The 24,354-nt window shown below is 43.8% G+C and overlaps 1 protein-coding gene across 2 annotated transcripts in view; it reads right to left on the reverse strand.

Annotated features, from left to right (window-relative positions):
• Nucleotides 1-455: 455 nt before the first annotated feature.
• Nucleotides 456-24,354, reverse strand: part of CREB3L1 (cAMP responsive element binding protein 3 like 1) — a 131,209-nt gene continuing 107,310 nt past the window's right edge. Inside the window, exons 7-12 of one of the 2 annotated variants that reach the window (XM_077461795.1) lie at nucleotides 23,326-23,384; nucleotides 22,677-22,745; nucleotides 20,199-20,298; nucleotides 8,104-8,230; nucleotides 5,907-6,123; nucleotides 456-1,136 (exon numbers count right to left, since the gene is read on the reverse strand). In XM_077461795.1, the coding sequence (XP_077317921.1) occupies nucleotides 1,112-1,136; nucleotides 5,907-6,123; nucleotides 8,104-8,230; nucleotides 20,199-20,298; nucleotides 22,677-22,745; nucleotides 23,326-23,384 (597 nt within the window). In that variant the 3' untranslated portion in view covers nucleotides 456-1,111. The remainder of the gene's footprint in view (nucleotides 1,137-5,906; nucleotides 6,124-8,103; nucleotides 8,231-20,198; nucleotides 20,299-22,676; nucleotides 22,746-23,325; nucleotides 23,385-24,354) is intronic. The other variant, XM_077461806.1, reaches the window with a different exon arrangement.

Below are 24,354 nucleotides of genomic sequence, written 5' to 3' on the forward strand. Positions count from 1 at the left end.
ACTGCAAGTAATGATTAAAAATATGAATTTTTTCAGTGCTTTTACTTCCAATCTTTTAAATTGGTGACTGGGTCTCTTTAAAGAGACTCTGTCACTTTCCTTTAAATGGGAAATGTGACAGGGTCTCTTTAATCCTTTATTTTTCTGACCGCTTTGGGCTGATTGATAGTGAGCTCTAATGTTGCTATGCTTTTTGCACCATGTACACAATCATTACCCTCCTCAGGCTGATCTGGAAGGGTGTGATGGGAATCGTAGTCCATCACATGCTGGAGGGCCCCAGATTGTCCTTCTCAGCTAGGTCACCTGCGTAATTGCTGCTCTTCCCCTTAGCAGCCTCCTTCATAATACATAGCACTCGGTCCCTTGGTTCTTCATTTTCAGCTATGTTGACCTGTTTCGTTCTAGCCTTGCTCTACCCTCCCCACCTTCAGTGACTCACACAGGAGACGTAATGCTGATGCTAATTTTTTTTTATTCTTATGATTTTGCTTGACTGAAGCAGGCACAGAGCAGAGATGAGAGGAAGAAGCGTATAAATTGATGTAAGGAGCCTCCAGTGCGTAAAAAGCTTGCGTTTTAGGGAACCAATCTTTTCCAGAGATCCAGGTTGGTGTCTGTACAGGGGACAGAGAGGGCTGAGAGAGGGCTCCAGGGGCAGAGCAGGGGGGGTAGTGTTCCAACGTTGACAGTCAGAAGTCATTTACTGGCAACATATAGGGGGAGGGCAACTGTTAAAAATAGGAACTACCTTTCCTTTAAAGTTTCTTGATGATGTCATTCAAAGAAGGAGGCAGAAGGAGAAGTTGGCAGATACACACTGCTTGGTGTACTGAAGAAGCAGCAATCTCTTCCTCCATACTTGTTGCCTCTGGCACACGCCAGGCAGCTGTGACAGCACCATAATAAGCGAGTCTCTGCACACATTACCAGGATGCCATGGTGCTGCCGCCATATATATATCTATGTACTGGGCTGTAGTAGAGTTGTGCCGGGATTACAATGTATTTGTCAGTCTCTGATTCCAGAAATCCCGGCGTCTTTTTTTTTTTCTCCTGCTCCCCCCATGTGTAGTGCTCAGCTCTCGATCCCTCTCCCTTTTATCCCAATCCTACAAGAACTTGGAACCTGTGTCCCTGTAAAAGAAAACATAAAAGACTGTTAATCGCGACCTTGTATATACTGTATGCACTATGTACAACCATCATTAAAGTGGGGCTGATTTATGAAAACTGGGACCGAACAAGTATATTCTGCGCACAGTAACCAGTGGGATTTTATCAGCCAATCTGAACATGAAAACGCATCTGATTGGTTACTATGGGCAACTCTTTTGCTTATTTCCAAACTTTATAGAGGAGTCCAGTGTGTATAGCCCGGACCTGTGAATGAGGTATGATTTCAGAAGACCATATGTGCTTGTGCAGGAACAAAATGGCAGTATGTTTTCAGTTGCCTTTGTTTCATCACATATGGTGACCCATCACAGTTGGCTGCTCGCTGGACTGCTAATGCACAACGCCACCATATGCGTTCCACCCCTGAGTCCAAGTTCAAGCCCCACCATCCAAGTGGACATAGAGATCGATTATATTTATGCCGAGCGAATCGAGGCCATGCCTGAAAGCGAGCCCATGAGGGGCCCTCTGTTGTAAAGCATATGGCGGCGTCACACATGCGCTCTCCAGCTGGTAGCAAAATGTGATGGGTAGCCGAAAGTGAAGTGCCACCTTTGGCTTCCCTTTGAGAACATTTTGAGTTGCTCCTGACCTCTTTCTGAGCTGCTTTTGCATTCCCTTTGACTTGTAGATGGAGAAATGTAGTTCTAATGCAAAAAATGCCAGTGAACACAAACTTTTCAGAGTTCAATGGCTTTCTCTTCTAAATTCTACCAGTTTCCTTTCACACATGGGTGGGTAGCATGAACTGAGAAGATTCATAGGCTTACCAGTCCTCATCCCCCAAAATATGGACCTTGCCCAAAATAGGACACCTGAATAATCTTATATTGGACGGGCAAGGCCACAGCTTTGTTGCTTAAAACAATTATTTTATTGCAACATTAAAGAAGAAGTATAGCAAAAACTTTTTCGGCTGTACTTTTATGAATCACAGGAGTGCAGTTCGTTCTGCACTCCTGTGACCTGTTTTCAGCTAAAGCCTGCTGTTAGCTTACATCACAGAGCCGATCCAGGCTCTGAAAAGATCCTGACCATATGGTCAGGATCCAGCCAATTGCCTGGACTGGCAGCTGGCTCAGCCTCTCAGCGAGCCGCTGAGTGTCTGAGCCAGCCGCTCCTGTCCCCTCGACAGCCCAGGGCTCCAGTGAGCAGTGGAGGGGAGAGCAGAGAGCCGGTCACTGACAGTCACCAGCTCTTTACAGGCTGAAGTCTCTGTTCTCAGTCTTAGAACCGGCGGGGGACAGATGCAGCATCTGATCCGATGCTGCATCCACCTAAGTGAGTATAATTGATTTTATTTAATTAATTCCATACTTCTCTTTTAAGCAAATAAACCAATTATGTTTGTCAGGAACAGTCAGAATAAACTGACCCAACTGATCGCAACCTTTCTCAACTTTTTCTCCAGTGTCCAGTGTGTATATATATATATATATATATATATATATATATATATATATATTCTACAGCTCACAGTGCATTAGTGTGATGGCCAGGGGGAAGATTACTCCTTACATGTGCAGTTAATGGAAAGAATCCTTTTCTTAGTGATAGCTAAGTGTTAGTGGGCAGAGGCAGAAATTGCTCTTTGCTCAATGAACCCCAAGCAACCTCTGGAGTAACCTTAAGGTTCCACAGAACCCTGGTTGAGAAAGTCTGGCCTATCTTAAAGCGGGAGTCCACCGGGACTCCGCGTTTTTTTTTTTTTTTTTTAAAAGCCAGCAGCTACAAATACTGCAGCTGCTGACTTTTAAATAGTGACACTTACCTGTCCAGCGCGCCCGCGATGTCGGCACCCGAAGCCCGACCGCTCGCTCGGCTGCCGGTGTCTTGTCAATTAGGGTCCTCTATCAGATGCTGTCCTCTGCGTACTGCGCATGCGCAGTACACAGGAGCACAGATTCCGAAAATTGCCGAGGACGAACGGCGCCTGCGCCGTGAGTCCAGGTTCTATCCCCACTATCCAAGTGGACATAGAGTTAGAATAAAAAAGAGCCGAGCGCAGCGAGGCCGAGCCCGAAGCGTGGCGAGCGAAGCTCGCCCGCGAGGGGCCCTCTAAAATTCGAAACCCTATGTCCGCTTGGATAGTGGGGCTACCTCCTCCACTCACGGCGCAGGCGCCGTTCAGCTTCGGAGATTTTCCGAAGCTTCGTCTGCTCCGTACTGCGCATGCAACGGACACATATCGATGGCCGGACTCTATTAGGCAGAACACCGGGTCCCGCCGCCATCTTGGGTATGGGAATCAGGAAATGGAGCCTTTCGGCTTCATTTCCCGGTTCCCTACTGCGCATGCGTGAGCCGCGCGGCGCAATCCAGACGGTCCCCGCTGCCTCTGGGAGCTGTGTGTTTCCCAGCAGGCAGCGGGGCACTTGCTGAAGGGGGCGGGCTCTTGCGGAACGGGGGAGTAACGTACGCCCGTTCCGCAGAGAGCTAGCCCGGAAGTGGGTGCAGTTACCTGGATTATCCAGGTAACTGCACCCCCCTCCCCCCTGAAAGGTGCCGATTGTGGCGCCGGAGGGGGGGGGGATTCCGATGAGCGGAGGTCCATTTTAGGGTGGACCTCCGCTTTAACCACAAGTTCCAAGCAGTCATTTCACTAATCAAAACTAACAGAAAGTGTGGAACATTTAAATAATGATTCAAATCTTCCAATAAAGCTATGACAACATAGCTGCATAATAGGAATGGCCAGTGGCGACCTTCCAGGTGTCTGACAGCTTCAGATCAATACTTATCTTACACATGCTTAATTGTTACCATGATTATCACCATTCACAGACATCAGTGAAAAGTGACCCCACAGTGCTACACAATTTGTAAGACCACCCTTTACATTTTCATTCTTTCAGCAGTCAGAGCTGTCTTTCCCTATAGATAAAAGAGGCCCTCAAGGCTATAAATCACCATTGTTGCTTTGCCCTATATACTGTACTTTAGAGTAGTAAATGGAGTTCATGAAGCTCCTTAAACATATACCAATAAAAGTTAACTACTAGAGATCATCTAGTATCATATTGACAGCTAAGTGGTTAGAGTTTTTGCCTTGGTGGGCTCCCATGCTCAATTTTCAAGGACACTATCTGAATATACTTTTTGTTTAAGGCTGCTTTCACACTGCAGCGGGAGCGGCGTCGGCGGTAAAGTGCCGCTATTTTTAGCGGCGCTTTACCGTCGTTTTAGCGGCGGTGTGCGGGCGCTAGCGGGGTGGTTTTAACCCCCGCTAGCGGCGCTTTGCCGGCGGTATTGCCGCGGTGCCCCATTGATTTCAATGGGTAGGAGCGGTTTAGGAACGGTGAATACACCGCTCCTTCACCGCTGCAAAGATGCGGCTAGCAGGACTTTTTTCACCGTCCTGCCAGCGCATCGCTCCAGTGTGAAAGCCCTCCGGCTTTCACACTGGAGTTAAAGGGACCGGTTTTTTTCAGGCGTTACACAGGCGCTATTTTTAGCGCTGTAACGCCTGAATACCGCCCCAGTGTGAAAGCAGCCTAATGTGTCCTCAGGGTTTGGGCTTGTGTCAATGGATAAATGCAGCTTGCTTCTAGATGCATTATGCTGTCATTTGACATCAAATTTAGACACTTCTGAGAACACCGTTACAGACTGCATTAACCTGTTTCAAGCTGCTTTTGCAGTCCCCTTGACTTGTATGTATGATAAAAACAGTTATGAAGAAAACAAAAGGTCATCAACACAGGCCCTTCGCATTGGTTTTCTCCCACAATCCAAATACAATCTGGTAGATTAACAATTTTCACAATGCTAAACTCACACTTAGGTGCCGATTTCTAACTCTTACACAAGAAGTTCTCTCTCCTTAGTGCAGCAGAGAGAAAGCTTTGTGATTGGACAAGAGGCACTCATGTGACTTTGATAGGTCGCAGCTTTTTTTCCCCACACAACGTTGTATTGCTCACTGCTGGCTTTGGGCTCCCTAAGCCAGTAGATCGCAATGCACATTTGTAAAACACACCACTGGTCAATAGTCACAGTACGGCCGCACCACTACTTTTTAAATGGCCTTTTTTAATAACAATCGAAAATGATAAACTCTTTCAGACAGTGTGTATTGTCCCAGAGCAATTAATCAGATTTAAACGTACACACGATCTGAATTCCGGACAGAAAACGACAGATGAGAGCCTTTCATCGGAAAATGCGACCATGTGTATGCTCCATCGGAATTTAGCTGTCCGAATTCCCGCCAGCCAAAAATTGATAGCATGTTCTCAATTTTCCCGATGGAATAACTTTCTATTTGAAATTTCCGATCGTGTGTATGCAATTCCGACACGCCAAAAATCACGTATGCTCAGATTCAACTACGAGACAGAAGCTATTGGCTACTGAACTTCCTTTTTCTAGTCCCGTCGTACGTGTTGTACGTCATCGTGTTCTAAATGATCAGAATTTGGTGTGACCGTGTGTAGGCAAAACAGCTTGAGCGGAATTACACTGAGAAAACCATCAGAGCTTTTTCCGACGAGAATTCTGATCGTGTGTACGCGGCATTAACCTCATTTTACAATGCTGGTATAAACTGATGACTGATGGCTCTCATGAGTTGCCAAGGATTTCTTCTTCTCTGAGGCTTTCACAGATACAGATCCCATCCATCCTCCCATTGGATGAAGAAATTAGAACAATGATGATATACTGACATAGGCACACTGAGGCTAACCCCATCCAAAGACCATTCACTGCTCACAGACGAGTGCTCACCCCTCTTCTTGTCTTGTGAACTCTCCATGTGTCCGGTTCTTGCGGTCTGTTTCGGCAAGGTATTTGTCCCTTTCGTGAGCCGTGTTTTTGAGATGTTTACTGAAAACTGCTGCATCGGCAGCCCAGCTTCCCCTTCTGTGAATTCCCAGACCTGGGCTGGGATCCTCTTGTGAAGCTCCGGTCCCTTCGTCGTAGGACAAGAGATTTCGGGAGCGGACTGCAAGATAAAAATACAATGCAGAGATCTGTTAATCGCCAAGTATAGAACAATAGCCTTCATTAAGACACATCTGTCAAATCCAAACATAAAATGTTTGTTGGTTCAGCATATGTTTAACGGCTGACTTAAATAAAAACCGTGACATTGCCTTACTGTGTTTTTGAGTGCATCTCCTGACCCCATATACTTATCTGTGCCCTTTCTCCAATCCTGGCTCCTCAGCAGTGGCCAAGAATACCTGGCTTTTATAGGTACAGAGGAGCATGTGACCTTCTATTCTGTAAGGGCACCTGGGCCTAGCAGCCAAATGCTAGATCCGAGCCCTGTCACATTACCAGGGGAGTAACTTCACTACTCCCCCAGGTGGGCTCCACAACCAGTATTAGAATGGGCTTTACAGGAGCAAGGAACCACCAGATAGTTCTGGTATGGTAAGTATATGGGGGGCATAGGAATGCCCTTTACAGACTCACTGTATTATTGCCCTGCATGGTGATGACATTTCTTTAAATAAGCATAAAGTAAGAGAGGGTGAATTTACTTAACGGGGACACAGACAGTAATTAAATCCTGATAGAGGTTCTAACACTCCCAGACTTTATTCAAACCTATATGGAAAAAGTTTTGGCTAGGAGTTGAAACAGGACTCTGGGACTCAATGTTTTTTAAAAGCCCAAGCGAGAAAGGTCTTAGACCCTGGTTGCTTTCTAAAGAAACATACCATAAGTAGAAAAGCCTGTCCTCTGCTAGCAACTGCAGAGCAGGACCCTCACTCTCATTTAGGGGAAGCAGCAGTCTCAATGTAGAGGTGCAACAGGTTCCCTTTTGAGTCAGATCTCTAGCTCTGAAATGCTCATTCTCAAATCTGATAGGAGAGCTCTGACTCTGACTCAGCAGGTGGCACCTCGGCAAAGGGGTCCACTGCTTCCACACAGAGAAAAGGGGTCCCACTCTGCAGAGTGCTGGCAGGGGACAGGCTTTTCTATTCAGGCTGTGACTGCTTTAAAGAAAACAAACTTAGGCCCCTTTCAAATGAAAGTTCAATTGGGCTTTAAGTTATTAAAAATGCCATGTGTATACGTTTTTACTTTCCTGAAACATTTATATTGCAGTCTCTGACAGGGGAATTAGACCAGCCATTCTCAACTAGATTGTTCTGTGGCATCCTAGGGTCCCTTCAGGGGTTAATAGGGGTTCCTTGAGCTGTGATTGATTGACCTCTCATCTGATGGTGCCTGCATGGTTCTGGGTCCATCACCACTTTTGGCAGAGTCAGTGACATGACACCAATGATCTGTCTGTACAGAGAGAATTTTTCCCGCTGACCACCAATGTATGGGACATTCTTTCCACTGACTCTAATGAATACATTTTAGCAGGGCTCCCCAAGACATGGAAGTTGTTTGAAAGGTTCCTTTTGGGGAAAAAAGGTTGAGAAAGGCTTACTTAGACTAATGCTGGCCATACTTGTAACAATAAAACTGTTGAGTGAACCAGTTGTTTCAGTTGGATCCAGCACTAGTATTTTGATCCCTATTAACTGAAGAATATTGAATCAAAAATGGTAAAGTCTGGATAGGCTGGAAATTCCAATCATTTCAGCAACTGATCACTCAAGAAGTCATTTGTCCCAACACCATAGCGTTCCACCATGACTCAAACAAAGCACTATTTTAAGAATAAAACAAGCGTTTCACAGTAACAGGTGCTGATATCTGATTAATTTTGTCATCAATAGTGATCAAATAGATGTCTTTTGCTGTTGTATCAAAGGATCAATTTAATCCTGTGATTGATAAAATGATACAATTACATCCAAACTATTGATCTCATAAAAATTTGAGGCAAGTCTGGTCAGCACAAATAAAGAAGATGTCTAATGTTCATGATATGTTGACATCAGCCCAAAGTCACAATGCTGTCCTGCTGCTGATGAAGGTAAGGTAAGTGAAGAGGGTGTTCATGTGGCTGTCTTACTCTGGCTGAGGGTATACAAGTCAGGTGCCAAAGGAGGGGCCGATTTCACTGTCTGAGACCCCGAAGAGAATTCTGGGAAGGATGGAATCATGGACCCCAAGGCAAGAATAAAACACAGTACCACAACCTGCAGAGAGGAGAAAGATATCAGAGGGATAGAACATACACTAAAAATATTAGTTGGTTAGTCGTGAAGTAGACAAAGAGACAGCTTACATCAGCGATATAGAGATGTAGGGGAGGTTAGTTTATAGGTGTGACATGCTTGGGAGACTTGCTAAGTTATTCCTATACTATATACTCATGAGACAAATTTTGACAAGTTCATACTCCCATTGACTGAAAAACAGCCCCTCAGTACAGGCAATTATGAATGATGTTGCCCTTCAATGGAAATAAAATGTCTTCTTGGATCACAAAAAAGTAGTGCAAACATTGTTTTACCGGGAAAGCTGTTTACTGCAGAAGAGACATACAAGTGTCTCTTGCAATAAATGTTTCTTACATAGTTGCTGGCAAACTTATTTAGAGTGTACAACCTCAGCATGCTCTGGTGCCACAATGAATAGTGTATGGGAGATCCCAGGCATGCCAATCAAGATGGCCGAGGGTGCTCAATTGCTGGAGGGAAGGCGGTCCCCGGGTTACAAACAAGATAGGGACTGTAGGCTTGTTCTTAAGTTGAATCTGTAAGTTGGAACAGGTATATTTTTTAAGTGTAGCTCCAGCCAAAAAAAAACGATTTTTTTAAGCTTTTTGGATTGCATAGGGAAGGGTTATCACCCCTGTAACATTTGCTTTGCTGTCTGTGCCCCTGTTCAGAAGATTTCACCCCACTTTCTGTTATTAGGGAAACAAGGATTGGTGATAAAGCATCAGTGGAGACACCTTTTTTCCCATATTAACTCTTACAGGAGAGAATTTCCCTTCCTAGGGGTAGATTTCCTCTCACTTCCTGTTGTCTCCCTCCATTTGTAAGTAGGAGTCGTTTGTAAGTCAGATGTTTGTAAGTAGGGGACCGCCTGTAGTTTCACTTTAATAATCATAACTTTGGTTCCTGGTAGCTTTAAAGGTATAGTCCAGCTTTGTGGCTATTATGCTTATATGCTACAGCCTAAAGTGTATTTTTCTCTGGTTTTGGATAGTGCGGGAAACAATTAGAACTCCTGTCTGGTTTCTACTACTTTCTGGGATCCATTGGAAAGAGTTACCCTCACTTCGAGTCTTGCTAACATGACTAAACCAAAAACTGAGGGAAAATCTGAAACAAGCACACAGTCAGAAATTACAATCTGACAGGGGTTTCAGCCTCCTTTAACTGTTTCTGAGTTACTGTTGGAGAGTTTGCTTTATTTTCTGTCTAGTAAAATGTTAACAGCTGGACTGCAAGTGATAGGGAATCTCTCTGATGAATCCTGAAAAAGCAGTAGAAACCTAATGGCTGCAAGAGCCAGTATGAAAGTGAGTGGTTGCACTTTAAACTTGTCATTGATGGCCATTGGCCATCCCTGCCCTTCCCAACAATTTCCAGATTGGATTCTCTGGATTGGATTCTCTGGATTGGATCTGCAGTTCACCAAACTCAAGCACCCCGGCAAACAAAATACCATTCAGCATAACTGGACTGGCAATATATCTAAGAACAAATCTCCCTACTGTGCAGGTCAACTTCACAGCACAGCTGTAGAAGGTTCCTGCTGAAAGACAATGTTTACAAGGGCCAGTGGCAATCTAAGAAATAAATGGGTAATACCGTACTGTATATTTTACCAGATGGAATAAAAAATGTTCAGTATAACACACACACACACACACACACACACACACACACACTATCTCACACTATCTCACAAAAGTGATTACACCCCTCACATTTTTGTAAATATTTTATTATATCTTTTCATGTGACAACACTGAAGAAATTACACTTGTCTACAATGTAAAGTAGTGAGTGTACAGCTTGTATAACAGTGTAAATTTGCTGTCCCCTCAAAATAACTCAACACACAGCCATTAATGTCTAAACCGCTTGCAAAAAAAGAGGGTACACCCCTAAGTGAAAATGTCCAAATTGGGCCCAATTAGCCATTTTCCCTCCCCGGTATCATGTGACTCGTTAGTGTTACAAGGTCTCAGGTGTGAATGGGGAGCAGGTGTGTTAAATTTGGTGTTATCGCTCTCACTCTCTCATACTGGAATTTCAACATGGCACCTCATGGCAAAGAACTCTCTGAGGATCTGAAAAAAAGAATTGTTGCTCTACATAAAGATGGCCTAGGCTATAGATTGTGTAATTTCTTCAGTGTTAAAATGGCTAATTGGGCCCAATTTGGACATTTTCACTTAGGGGTGTACCCACTTTTTTTGCAAGTGGTTTAGACATTAATGGCTGTGTGTTGAGTTATTTTGAGGGGACAGCAAATTTACATTGTTATACAAGCTGTACACTCACTACTTTACATTGTAGACAAGTGTCATTTCTTCAGTGTTGTCACATGAAAAGATATAATACATTTTTTACAACAATGTGAGGGGTGCACTCACTTTTGTGAAATACTATATATATATATATATATATATACATATACATACATATACATATACACACACACACACACACAAACACACACACACACTGTATTTATTGGTGTATAACCCTCACTTTTTTAACATGAAAATCGGGTGCAAATAGTGTGTGTGCGTGTTATATGCCAATACTTCCATTTTAGCTGCCTCGGAGGGGACAGGGAGGGGGGCAGGACAAGTGCCATCAGATTACATACAGTGAGAATCTCCTGTTTACTTGGCAGCCTCTGTAATAGGAAGCCCCGTCTCCTGGGCCACCATTGGACCACTGTTCTGTCTATCATAGGAGATTCTCACTAAATGGCTACTGATGGGCATTAATCACGCTGCACTGATGGCAATAGCAAGGCTACTGCATTGATAGCAATGGTGAGGTTGCATTAATGTGGACTGATGAGGTTGCATTGATGGCACTCGTGAGGCTGCAGATGGACATTGATCAGGCTGCATTGATGGCAATGGTGAGGCTGCCGATGGGCACTGACCCTTATTTTTCTTCAAAGTAATTTATTTAAAATTTATGTTTTTTTCCTGAAACTTCCCTCTTAAAATTAATGTGCGTGTTATACGGCGATAAATATGGTATATATATATATATATATACACACACACTTTTGTGCAGTAGTGTGTGTGTGTGTGTGTGTACATATATAACTATACAAAAGTTTTAGGCAGCTGTGAATAAATGCTGTAAAGTAAGAATGCTTTAACATACATTTGAATTGTTTATTTTAATCAACTTACAAAATGCAAAGTGAGCAAACAGAAGAAAAATCTAAAACAAATCAAAATTTGGTGTGGCTTCAAACCAGCATGAATTCTTATACTCTCACACATTGGAAAATTGCACGTCATCAGGTATTTTGTAGGTTTAGATTCAAGTGTATGATTAACCAAATATACCAAGCAGATGCCATTGATCATCAGTTTCATTTGTAGATTGAAACACAGTCATTACCTGAAACAGAAACAGCTGTGTAGGAGACTTAAAACTAGGAGAGGAAAAGCCAAATTGTGCTATTGGGTGAGACTGTGGAAGACAATTTCATGTCACAGGTCAAGGCAAGACTGAGCACACAAGGTAGTTATACTGCATCAGCAAAGTCTCTCCCAGGCAAAGATTTCAAAGCAGACTGGGGTTAAAAGATTTTCTGTTTAAAGAGGGGTTCCACCCTAAAGTGGAACTTCCGCTGATCGGAATCCTCCCCCCCCCCCTCCGGTGTCACAATTGGCACCTTTCACCCACTTCTGGGCATAGACTCCCACGGGAGTCTATGCCTCTTCCTGTCCCTGCGCGCTGTCTGCTGGGACACACACGGGTCCCAGAGACAGCGCGGACAATTCCTATTGCGCTGCACGACTTGCGCATGTGCAGTAGGGAACCGGGAAGTGAAGCCGCAGCGCTTCACTTCCTGATTCCCTCACCTAGAATGGTGGCGGCAGCAGCTGAGAGCCGAGCGATTGATCGGCCTCGGCTGCCGGCATCGCTGGACCCCGGGACAGGTGAGTGTCCATTTATTAAAAGTCAGCAGCTGCAGTATTTGTAGCTGCTGGCTTTTATTTATTTTTTTCCACAGTGAAATCCTGCTTTAAGCTTTTTGAAGACGCACAAAGAAAAGGACAACATTAGGGACGGTAGACGCAGTGGTCAGCCAAGGAAAGTTAATGCAGCAGATGAAAGACACATCATGCTTACTTCCCTTCAACATCAGAAGATGTCCGGCAGTGCCATCAGCACAGAACTAGAGGAAACCAGTGGGAGCCAGGTACACCCACCTACTGTCTAGAGAAGTCTGGCCAGAAGTGGTCTTCATGGAAGAATTGCAGTTTAAAAGCCATACCTCCGATATAGAAATAAGGCTAAGCGATGCAAGAAAATATAGTAAGAGAGGTGGGGAAAAATGGCAGCAGGTGCTCTGAATTGAGGCGTTAAAATATGAAATATGTGGCTGTAGCAGGAGGCAGTTTGTGAAGGGCGGGAGAGTGGTGCAATAATGAGTGTCTGCAGGCAAAAGTAAAGCATGGTGGAGGTTCCTTGCAAGGTTGGGGCTCCATTTCTGCAAATGGAGTTGGAGATTTTGTCAGGATTAATGGTTTCCTCAATGCTGAGAAATACAGACAGATACTTATCCATCATGCCATACCATCAGGGAGGCATGTGTTTGGCCCCAAATTTATTCTGCAGCAGGACAACGACCCCCAAAAATATATTTTCAATGTCATTAAGAATTATCTTTAGTATAAAGAAGAACAAGGAGTCCTGGAAGGATTTGTCCCCCACAGAGCCCTGATTTCAACATCATGGAGTCTGTCTGGGATTACATGAAGAGACAGAAGGATCTGAGGCAGCTGACATCCACAGAAGTTCTGTGGTTAGTTCTCCAAGATGTCTGGAACAACCTACCTGCCAAGTTCCTTCAAGAACTGTGCGCACAAAGCCAAAGAGTGATCACACCAAATATTGATTTGATTTGGATTTCTCTTCTGTTCATTTACTTTCCATTTTATTATTTGATAAAAAAAATTAAGTATTAATACTTCTATTAGTGAAAGCATTCTTCATTTACAGCATTTCTTCACACATATCTAAAACTATTGCACAGTACTATGTGCATATGTATATAAAGACCTTGCTTTGTGTACTGGTGCGCAGTCAAGTTGGAACAGGAAGCGACCACCCCCAAACTGTTCCCACAAAGTTTGGAGCATGAAGTTGTCCAAAATGTCTTGGTATGCTGACGCAATAAGTGTTCCCTTCACTGGAACTAAGGGGCCAAGCCCAACCCCTGAAAACCAACCCCACACCATAAAACCCCCTCCACAAAATGATTTGGACCAGTGCACAAAGCAAGGTCCATAAAGACATGGGTGAGCGAGTTTGGGGGGAGGAACTTGACTGGCCTGCACAAAGTCCTGACCTCAACCCGATAGAATACCTTTGGGATGAATTAGAGCAGAGACTGGGAGGCAGGCCTTCTTGTACACATAAGTGGCTGACCTCACAAATGCTCTTCTGGAAGAATGGTCAAACATTCCCATAGACACACTCCAAAACCTTGCGGACAGACTTCCCAGAAGCATTGAAGCTGTTATAACTGCAAAGGGTGGGCCAACTCAGTATTAAACCCTACTGACTAGGACTGGCATACCATTAAAGTTCATGTGCGTGTAAAGGTAGGCGCGGCGCCCCAATACTTTTGCTAATAAAGTGTGCATGTGTATATATATATATATATATATATATATATATATATAGTGTGTGTGTATACAGTGCCTTGAAAAAGTATTCATATCCTTTGAAATTTTCCACATTCTGGCATGTTACAACCAAAAACATAAATGTATTTTATTGGGATTTTATGTGATAGCCCAACACAACGTGGCACATAATTGTTAAGTGGACGGAAAATGATAAATGGTTTACAACATTTTTTACAAAAATAAATCTGTGAAAAGTGTGGCGTGCATTTGTATTCAGCCCCCTTTACTCTGATACCCCTAACTAAAATCTAGTGGAACTAATTGCCTTCAGAAGTCAACGAATAAGTAAATAGAGTCCACCTGCGTGTGATTTAGGCCTCATGCAAATTGGATGTTTTTGGACATTTTTACAGCAGTTTTTGGCTTCAGACGTTTTTTTTTCTACAGTCAATAAACTCTCCATCATATTATCCATGTCCTTGCACACATAGGCTGTTATCAGCAGTTTTTGGCTGGAGCATTTTTTGGCTTTAACCACTTGCCGACCAGCGCACGACGATGTACGTCGACAGAATGGCACGGGCAGGCAAATGGGCGTACATGTACGTCCCTTTAAATTTGCCGGCGGCGCGCTTCCACGCTGGTCGGAACCCCCGTGAGTCCGGTCGCGGAACCCGCGGACTAGATCGCCGCGGGCATACCCGCGATCGTCGCACGGAGCGGCCAAATGAAGAAATGCCGTTGTAAACAGCATTTCTCCATTCTGCCTAGCAACTAGTGACGAAAAATGTGTCAAAAATGTCCGATGGGTCCCCCACAATGTCGCAGTCACAATAAAAATCGCTGATCGCCGCCATTACTAGTAAAAAAAAAAATAATAAAAAATTATTAATAAAAATGCTATACAACTATCCCTATTTTTTAAACGCTATAACTTTTGCGCAAACCAATCAATAATCGCTTATTGCGATTTTTTTTACCAAAAATATGTAGAAGAATACGTATCGGCCTAAACTGAGGGAAAAAAATGTTTTTTTAAAAAATTTTTGGGGGATATTTATTATAACAAAAAGTAAAAAATAATGCGTTTTTTTCAAAATTGTCGCTCTATTTTTGTTTATAGCGCAAAAAATAAAAACCGCAGGGGTGATCAAATACCACCAAAAGAAAGCTCTATTTGTGGGAAAAAAAGGGCGTCAATTTTGTTTGGGAGCCACAACGCACGACCGCGCAATTGTCAGTTAAAGCGACGCAGTGCCGAATCGCAAAAAGTGGTCTGGTCTTTGACCAGCAAATTGGTCCGGTCTGAAAGTGGTTAAAAAAACAAAACTAGTGGGTTCTGAGAGGAGTTTTTCAGCTATTTTCAGCTGTAAAAACTCTCTAACATCAAAAAATGCTGATAAATGCCGATAAACGCTCAAAAAAAAGTTTTTGATCCATTAAAATAAAATAAAATAATAATAATAAAAAAAATTTAATAAACGCTAAAAAACACTATTGCAAAAACGTTAAAAAACTTTGAAAAACTTACTGTAAAGCTACTGGCATTTTTATAACGTTATTTTAACATCCAGTGTGAATGAGGCCTTCATCTCAGTATAAATACAGCTGTTCTGTGAAGCCCTTCGGTGAACAAACAGCATCCTGAAGGCCAAGGAACACAGCAGTCAGGTCAGGGATAAATTTATAGAGAAGTTTAAAGCAGGGTCAGGTTAAAAGAAAATATCCCAAGCTTTGAACATCTCATGGAGCACTGTTCATCATTTTTTCCCAAAAAGGAAAGAGTATGGCACAGCTGCAAACCTACCAAGACATGGCCGTCCACCTAAACTGACAGGCCGGGCAAGGAGAGCATTCATCATAGAAGCAGCCAAGAGGTCCATGGTAACTCTGGAGGAGCTGCAAAGATACACAGCTCAGGTGGGAGAATCTGTCCACAGGACAACTATTAGTCGTGCACTCCACAAATCTGGCCTTTATGGAAGAGAGCGGCAAGAAGAAAGCCATTGTTGAAAGAAAGCCATGAGATGTCCCGTTTGCAGTTTGTGAGAAGCCATGTGGGGGACACAGCAAATATGTGGAAGAAGGTTCTCCTGTCAGATGAGACCAAAATTGAACTTTTTGGCCTAAAAGCAAAAAGCTATGTGTGGCGAAAAGCTAACACTGCACATCACCCTGAACACACCATCCCTACTGTGAAACATGGTGGTGGCAGGATCATGTTTTGGGAATTGCTTTTCTTCAGCAGGGACAGGGAAGCTGGTCAGAGCTGATGGGAAGATGGATGGAGACAAATACAGGGCAATCTTATGCCCTGTACACACGACCAGTTTTACAGTCGGAATAAACTCTGAAGGTTTTTCTGACAGAATTCTGCTGAAGCTGTCTTGCGTACACACGATCACACCAAATTCCAACATTTAAGAACGCGGTGATGTACAACACGTACGACGGGACTAGAAAAAGGAAGTTCAATAGCCAGTTGCCAGTATCTTTCGTCTTGTACTTGCTTCAGAGCATGCGTCATTTTTGCTACGTCAGAACAGCATACAGACGAGCAAGTTTCCTGATAGGAATTTGTTCTGTCGGAAAAATATAGAACATGTTCTCTTTGTAGGTCCGTCAGAATTTTCAATGTAAAAAGTCAGATGGGGCATAAACATGTTAGAGTCTGCAAAAGACTTGAAACTGGGGTGGAGGTTCACCTTCCAGCAGGACAACGACCCTAAGGCCGCGTACACACGCGGGGACTGTTCGCCCAACTTTGTCCGCTGAACAGTGTTTCGGCGGACAGTCCGCCCGTGTGTGGGCTTTCAGCGGACAGTTTCAGCGAACAGTTTCAGCGAACAGTTTGCTGAACAAGGTTTTTCGGAATTTCCAAAAAACTGTCCGCTGAAACTTGGTTTCAGCGAACAGTCCCCTCGTGTGTAGGCTTGTTCGTCAAATTAAGTTCCGCGCATGCTCAGAAAGGATTTACACGCCGAAAGTTGTAATGCAGTGTATAGGACGTCGTATTTTCCGTCCCGTCGTACGTGCCGTTCACGTCATCGCGCACGGTTTCAGCAAACTGTTCGTTCGTCGTGTGTGGGCAAGTCCGTCCATGCTAATTTTGAGCGGACTGTTTGCTGAAACTGTTTGACGGACAAAGTTGAGCGAACAGTCCCCGCGTGTGTACGCGGCCTTAATATACAGCCAGAGATACAATGGAATGGTTTATATCAAAGCATATTCATGTGTTAGAATGGCCCAGTCAAAGTCCAGACCTAAATCCAAACCTGTTGCAAGACTTGAAATTTCTGTTCACAGACGCTCTCCATCCAATCTGACAGAGCTTGAGCGATTTTGCAAAGAAGAATGGGCAAAAATGTCACTCTCTAGATCTGCAAAGCTGGTAGAGACATCCCCAAAAAGACTTGGAGCTGTAATTGCTGCGAAAGGTGGTTCAACAAAATATTGAATACTGAATACAAATGAACACCACACTTTTCAGATTTTTTTTGTAAAAAAATTTTGAAAACCATTTATCATTTTCCTTCCATTGCACAATTATGTGCCACTTTGTGTTGGTCTATCACATAAAATTCCAATAAAATACATTTACGTTTCTTGGTTGTAACATGACAAAATGTGAAAAATTTCAAGGGGAATTAATACTTTTTCAAGGCACTGTACATGTATGTATATATACATTTTTATTATCTATTTATTTCAAATACTTATATAGTGCAATCAATGTATATATATATATAAAGTTGTTTAGGGCCCTAGTGTAACACGTGCATTAGAACTGCTTTGTGTGTTTCACTCTGGATTTATCATTTTTATTTATTTGTTAAATGAAACTCATGGAAATAAAAAATCAGTTGCTCAATTTGGCTGTCAAATCATTTACACACAGCACAATGTCACACCTGCTAAAGAAGGAGCAGTAACTGAAACACCCATAAAGCCACTCTGCATGCTAGGACAGTGGACAGCAAGTTTTACTCCTGGCAACCCAGCAGGAATGAGGTTAGGCGCGCCACCCTGGGTCCAAAAACTGATTCCAACCACACTTCTGTTTGCATGACGTTTATATGTTTTTCTTGTGTTTGTGTGGATTTCCACCAGCTACTTTGATTTCCTCCCACAAGCTAAAAATATACCAGCGGTTAATTGGTTTCTGCTTAAATTAGATGTGTAGTGCTTGTATGACTGTGGTAAGGATACTACACGGTTCTAGATGCCAACATTTAAAAATAATTTCCCTGGGTGTACCTAAAGGGTGACTCAAAACACAGATACCATTTCTGTTATGATGGATTAACAAACCTGCGTTGTACAGTAACAAGCAGTATATGTGCAATGCAGTGCATTGCCGTTTATTCAAAACAGCACATCAATGCACATATACAGTAATAACAAACAGACTCGTGGTATGCTGCACACATGCTTTACAGTGCATTATGTTGCCAATAATAAAGAATGAAAAAAATAACGCAGATAGGCTAATTCATGCATTAAAGCGCAGTTCAACCCAAAAGTGGAACTTCCGCTCATTTGTCCCCCTCTGGTGCCACATTTAGCACCTTTCATTTAGCATCTTTGACAGGTATCCTATTCCCACTTCTGGGAGCCACAGCCATTGATGTCACCGCTCGGCTCCCTCCTCCTTCCCCTGCCACCGGGCAGAGAGGAAGGAGTGGACAGAGAGCGGTAGGGTTCTCAGGGTGAAGCCGTAAAGGCTACACTGCCGAGTTCCCTTACCTGCAATGGCGGCGGCAGCACCCGACAGCTGATGGCAACATCAGCTGCAGTGCCGACATCGCTGGACCCCAGGACAGGTAAGTGTCCTATTATTAAAAGCCAGCAGCTGCAGTATGTGTAGCTGCTGGCTTTTAATTTTTGCAGCGGTGGACCTTCGCTTTAATGTGTGTTAGAAAACCATTCAAATTGCTGGCTTAGCACATATGCATTAACGCATCTTAAAGGTAAGAAAGAACCGTTAAAGATGGAGTCCTGTAAGAATCTAGGATTCTAAGATTTTCTGGGGCCTCCATTCGTGGGTTATGTTCCCACCCACCTTAGGCTGGCCATACATTATACAATTTTCCTTTAGATGTACCAAAACCATATAGTATGGGGTCTAACCTGAACACTTTCAATTTGTATGTAATCAGGCACGTCCTTGTATTACATAGCTGCAGTGGCAGCTAGTGCTCCATCGGTCGGGGGGTGGCAGACGGACCTGACCATGGTCCACCGTCACTCCAGCCCACACTGCCTTCACCCCCCCCCCCCCCCCCCCCGTCCTAAGCTCACTTAGTGTACACGGTTCACTCACCTCTCCTCTGCAGTAGTCTGCTGGTGGGGATCCTCTGCCTCCGGGCACCCCAAGATCAGCATACACAGCCCGATCTCCCACTCCGCTGACTCAGATCCAGTCCCCGATGTGTGACAGCGGGAGCGGGTGTCCGGACACAGCCTCTGAGATCATTTCACTGGACGGCTCTGATAGAGAGGAGGAGGCGGCGAGGCTGAGAACGTGTGTTCCCAGAGATTGCCGACTGCATCACGGCGGTGGTGCATCTCCTCCCTAGCCAATGGGATTGCTTGTCCTTTCGGCCAATTGAGAAATGGGTCGCATCCTGATTGGCCGGGAGAAGAATCAGTGTGATAATAGCAAATAATCATTCGCTATTGTTACACAACTGGGTGGGCTCAGAGCTCAGTGCTCTTTGCCCCAAGCCCACCCTTTTTTGAAACCTATAAGAACCTCTGGCTTTAATCACGTGCTTCAGAAACCCCCCCATTGGAATCCCTGCATGTAGATCAGGGAGCCGGACGCATGGATGGGGGGGGGGGGCAGCGCCCCTGAGCCCCTAGTGAACCCACCACTACCCACTGCATAGCTGAAGGTAAATCTAAAGGAAATTGAACAAGAAAATTGTATAATGTATGGCTAGTTTTAGAGTTTTAGTATTCCTGTCCCCCTTGTGTGCACATACATTGTTTGATTTTGCCCATAGTTCCCTTTTTAAAAAGAATTTGGCATACACACCATGAATCCATAAATCAATTCTGCTTTGTGCCAATGGTTTAGGGTGGTGGTGCATTGGTGATGTTACCATGCCAACATGGACCAAAATTCAACATCCCAAAAAGGTGGTCCAGATACAGTAGGTGTACCAAATAATGAGACCAGCGAGTTAGCGTTCTCAATTTATTGCAGTCGTTGTATGCACAAAATGACAACTTTGACAATTCCTCTATCAGACCGTCAGAAACCTTTGTCGCTGTCACAGAAGACAAAGTTGTAGGGCACATACCATTAGGCACGTTCCTGTCTGTGTTGCAGCAAGTTTGCAGGGTCGTGGCACTTTCCCTGTCACCAAGGTCTGCAGCTTTTGTAGCTGCTGTAGGAGAGACCTAAGGAAAAAGTTTAAAATTAAATGGTCAAATTCAAGTACCAGTATATTCAAAGGCAGGCTTTGTTTAGTCCTGTGTGATTTCACTCTATTTTATAGATCAGATAGCCTCTCATAGCCACAGTATTATCTATGAATCACAGAGTTGCTGCAATTCACAGAATGAACACTAGATGGTGACAAAACTCCACATCAGAACAAACTGGACCTAACTTTTTTTGAAATTCTTAATTTATTTCCCACTTGGCCCATTTTGCATTATAAAGATTTAAACTGTTCAATTGTTTAAAATTAATTTCGGTAGCAGTGTAATGCACACTCGCCAGCATTTAAACAGCTGCCAGGTACAGTTTGCTGCCCAGATGACATATTTAAGCCCACTGCATACAATGCAAGGGTCATGGAGGGCTATATTCCCAGTTATGAATTATTAAAACTGAACTCTAATAATATATATACAAAAACACATTTAATTCAGATATGGATTTGTTAAATCCAGTAAAAATATTTTCATTCAGATTTAGCCAAAGTACGTGAGCTGATGTAATCCTCTGCACAACAGTGCTTGAAGAGGGGGTGGGCATCAGTATGAGCCAATAAGGGCTCTCAGAGGCAGACAAGAAGGAGAGCAAAGGGATGTGCTCACCAGTGCCTTGCTAGCCTGCTGCTCCTTGAGTGTTCAATCACAGGCAGGCTTGGGGATTTTACCATGCTCAGTATTTAGAACTTTTGATATCATTATATGTAATAAAATCTTTCAAAGCTTTTTTTAATTCAGTTATTGATTTGGCCATTACCTTCAGGGGCCAGGCATTCTATTTAATTTAAATTTGAACTGCAGGCAAACATCCAAATACACAGTTGAAATAAATATATGTAAATTGTGCTATTTGCCAAAAGATTTATAACTCTGTTCAGCCAGTATAGTGATAAAGACACCTCTGCCAGACAGCACAGTCAACTCCTGGACTACTCTGCACACTGCACAGAAGCTAAAGTGGAAGTCAAGTGTGGTAAGGGCGGCCAGAATTTGCCATAATGTTCAAGTACGGTTGTGTTCTCTTTCAGCGTTATGAGACCCAAAGCTCCCCATATCCACTCTGTCCCCATTGGTGACAAATAATCTTCCTCTTCTTCAGGCTCCGATGAGGTCTCCTATGCATGAACACCTGAGTTACATAATCTCAGCACCCAAATCCTGAATACTCGGCAGTGAGTCTACAGATCACAAACAACTGCAAGCACACACGTAAGGGTTTTTTGGTAGAAGAGACTTATGCCGTGTACACACGACCGGACTTTTCAACATCAAAAGTCTGAACTCCACCGGACCCAGTTCCTACCGAGAAATCCGCTCGTGTGTGTGCTAGTCCGACGGACAAAAAACGATGCGAGGGCAGCTATTGGCTACTGGCTATGAACTTCCTTATTCTAGTCTGGTCGTACGTCATCACGTTCGAATCCGTCGGACTTTGGTGTGATTGTGTGTGGCCAAGTCCGTTCATTCGGAAAGTCCGTCAGAACTCTGTCAGAACTCCATCGAAAGTCTGTCGGACCTAAGTCCGGTCGTGTGTACGCGGCATTAGAAGGCCTACCAAAAGACTGTACGCTACTGGCAATTTTTTTGTTTTCAAGGTTTACCTCTGCATTTAGCAATACAACCTGGTCTGGGAACTGCACCAGACTATGACACAATGTACACTGTACAACTATAGAGTAATCTCTCTGCTCTCACCTCCTGTAAGCTTGTTCACCATGTAAGACTAAACGGAAAACCTGATTGGCTTTCTCTAGATGGCCAGAAAGCTGGCCAGATTAGATGTTTCTTAGATTGGACTTGTAACAGTAAGTGCCCGTTCACACAGGGGCGACGCGACTTGCAGCGCGACTTGCAGCGCGACTCACAGACGCGACCTGCACACGACTTCAGCTGTGACTTGAAAAATTACTTCTGTATAGAAGTCAATGCAAGTCGCCTGAAGTCGCCCCAAAAATAGTACAGGAACCTTTTTCTAAGTCGGAGCGACTTGAGTCGCTCCTATTAGAACGGTTCCATAGTACAGAACGGAGCGCGACTTGTCAGGCGGCTAAGTCGCCTGACAAGTCGCAGTAGTGTGAACGGGCACTTAGTGATGCCTGTTCTCCTGGGAAGGAGGAAAAGAAAAGCCACAGCTGGAGGTAATGTGTGAATGATAAGATGTTGGAGAGATCAGATACAAAATGAAGAGCCGTGCCTAGAAAGCATACTGTAGGTACCACGTAGGTACCTGATTAATAAAAACTGGCTAGGTTATGTCCAGCTCAAAGAATACCCAAATGGGGATCTAAACTTTTCGTGCAGTGTTGGTCACTGGCATGTGGCAAGTGAAAGCACCTCACCTGTTGGCATTCTCCAAACTCTCCACCTTTTTCCACAGCTCACTGTTCTGTGATGTGAAGGATTCTACCCTATAGAAGACAGAATACAAACAGAAAGGTATACTCATTGGTACACTAGAACAATAAGAGTCAGGCTTTTGGGGACAGTCCACCCAAGATTCATTTTAAGTTATGGGAGACTTCTGGAAAGTTGAATCACATGCTGGATATTTATGCCTGTTGAGATGTCCAGTGATGAGCTATCCCTGCCAGGATTTCCAGATTGGCCCAACTACTACAGCCATTACAAAGCCATGGTGGAGTCATGCCCTTCCAATTAATTATAATTAGGAAGTTCAGATAGAAGAAGACAACACTTTTATTATGGATTTGTGGGAGGGACAGGGACACAAAGGATAGAAGGGAATTCCTCTCCACTGGAGTCTCAGATATGTGAACCCAAATGTTTCATTTAAGGGAGTGAAATTGGACACACAATAGACACAATAATAATCTAACAACACAGTAAAAATAAAAATTACATAATGATAATAATAAAGGATATGCTACTGGTCAACATAATACAATAACAAATTTAGAGGGACAAAACAAAGAAATGTCAGAGAAAGAAAGACTGAAAGAAGCGATGTACACACATTTCACAACTCACTTCTTTTCCAGACACTCTACATATTCTTTCTTCTTTCTCCGGCTTTCCTGGGCTGAGATCTGTGGAGCAGACACAAAAAGCACCCAAAATTACACCTCATGTCATTGCTGGAAGCCCCAGTCTACACATTCTTTCCCGTAATCTCCCACTTACACACACCCTTCCCTCTAACCTTCCATCTATACAGTACATCCTTCCCTCTAACCTCCCATCTACATGTCCTACCTTCTAACCTGCCATCTATTCCTCCATCCCTACAGCATCCCATCAACACATCCTTTCCCCCGTAACCTTCCATCTACACATCCTTTTCCGTAACCTCCCACCTACACACACCCTTCCCTCTAACCTTCCATCTATACATCCTTCCCTCTAACCTACCATCTGCACACACCCTTCCCTCTAACCTTCCATATATACATCCTTCCCTCTAACCTACCATCTACATGTCCTACCTTCTAACCTGCCATCTATGCCTCCATCCTTGCAGCCTCTCATCAACACATCCTTTCCTATAACCTCCCATCTACATGTCCTACACTCTAACCTTTCATCTATGCCTCCATCCATCAACACACCCTTTCCCCGTACCCTTCCATCTACACACCCTTCTCTCTAACCTTCCATCTATACATTACATCCTTCCCTCCTATAAACTCCCACCTACACACACCCTTCCCTCTAACCTTCCCTCTATATATCCTTCCTTCTATCCTCCCATCTACATGTCCTACACTCTAACCTGCCATCTATGCCTCCATCCATCAACACATCCTTTCCCTGTACTCTTCCATCTACACACCCTTCCCTCTAAGCTTCCATCTATACAGTACATCCTTCCCTCTAACCTCCCAACTTCTCGTCTACACATACTTTCCCATATTCTCCCATCTACGCATATTTTCCTGTAACCCCCCTCTCAACACATCTTTTCCCGTAACCTCCCATCTGCACATCCCTTCCTGTTCCAAATTTTTTAAAAGCAACACTGGAGACCATGGTCTTCTTAGATTGTCACCTGGTTCAGCA

This window comes from Lithobates pipiens, unplaced genomic scaffold, assembly GCF_037356315.1.
Source record: "Lithobates pipiens isolate NorthernLeopardFrog02 unplaced genomic scaffold, aLitPip1_a1.2 Scaffold_10, whole genome shotgun sequence".
Classification (NCBI taxonomy): domain Eukaryota; kingdom Metazoa; phylum Chordata; class Amphibia; order Anura; family Ranidae; genus Lithobates; species Lithobates pipiens.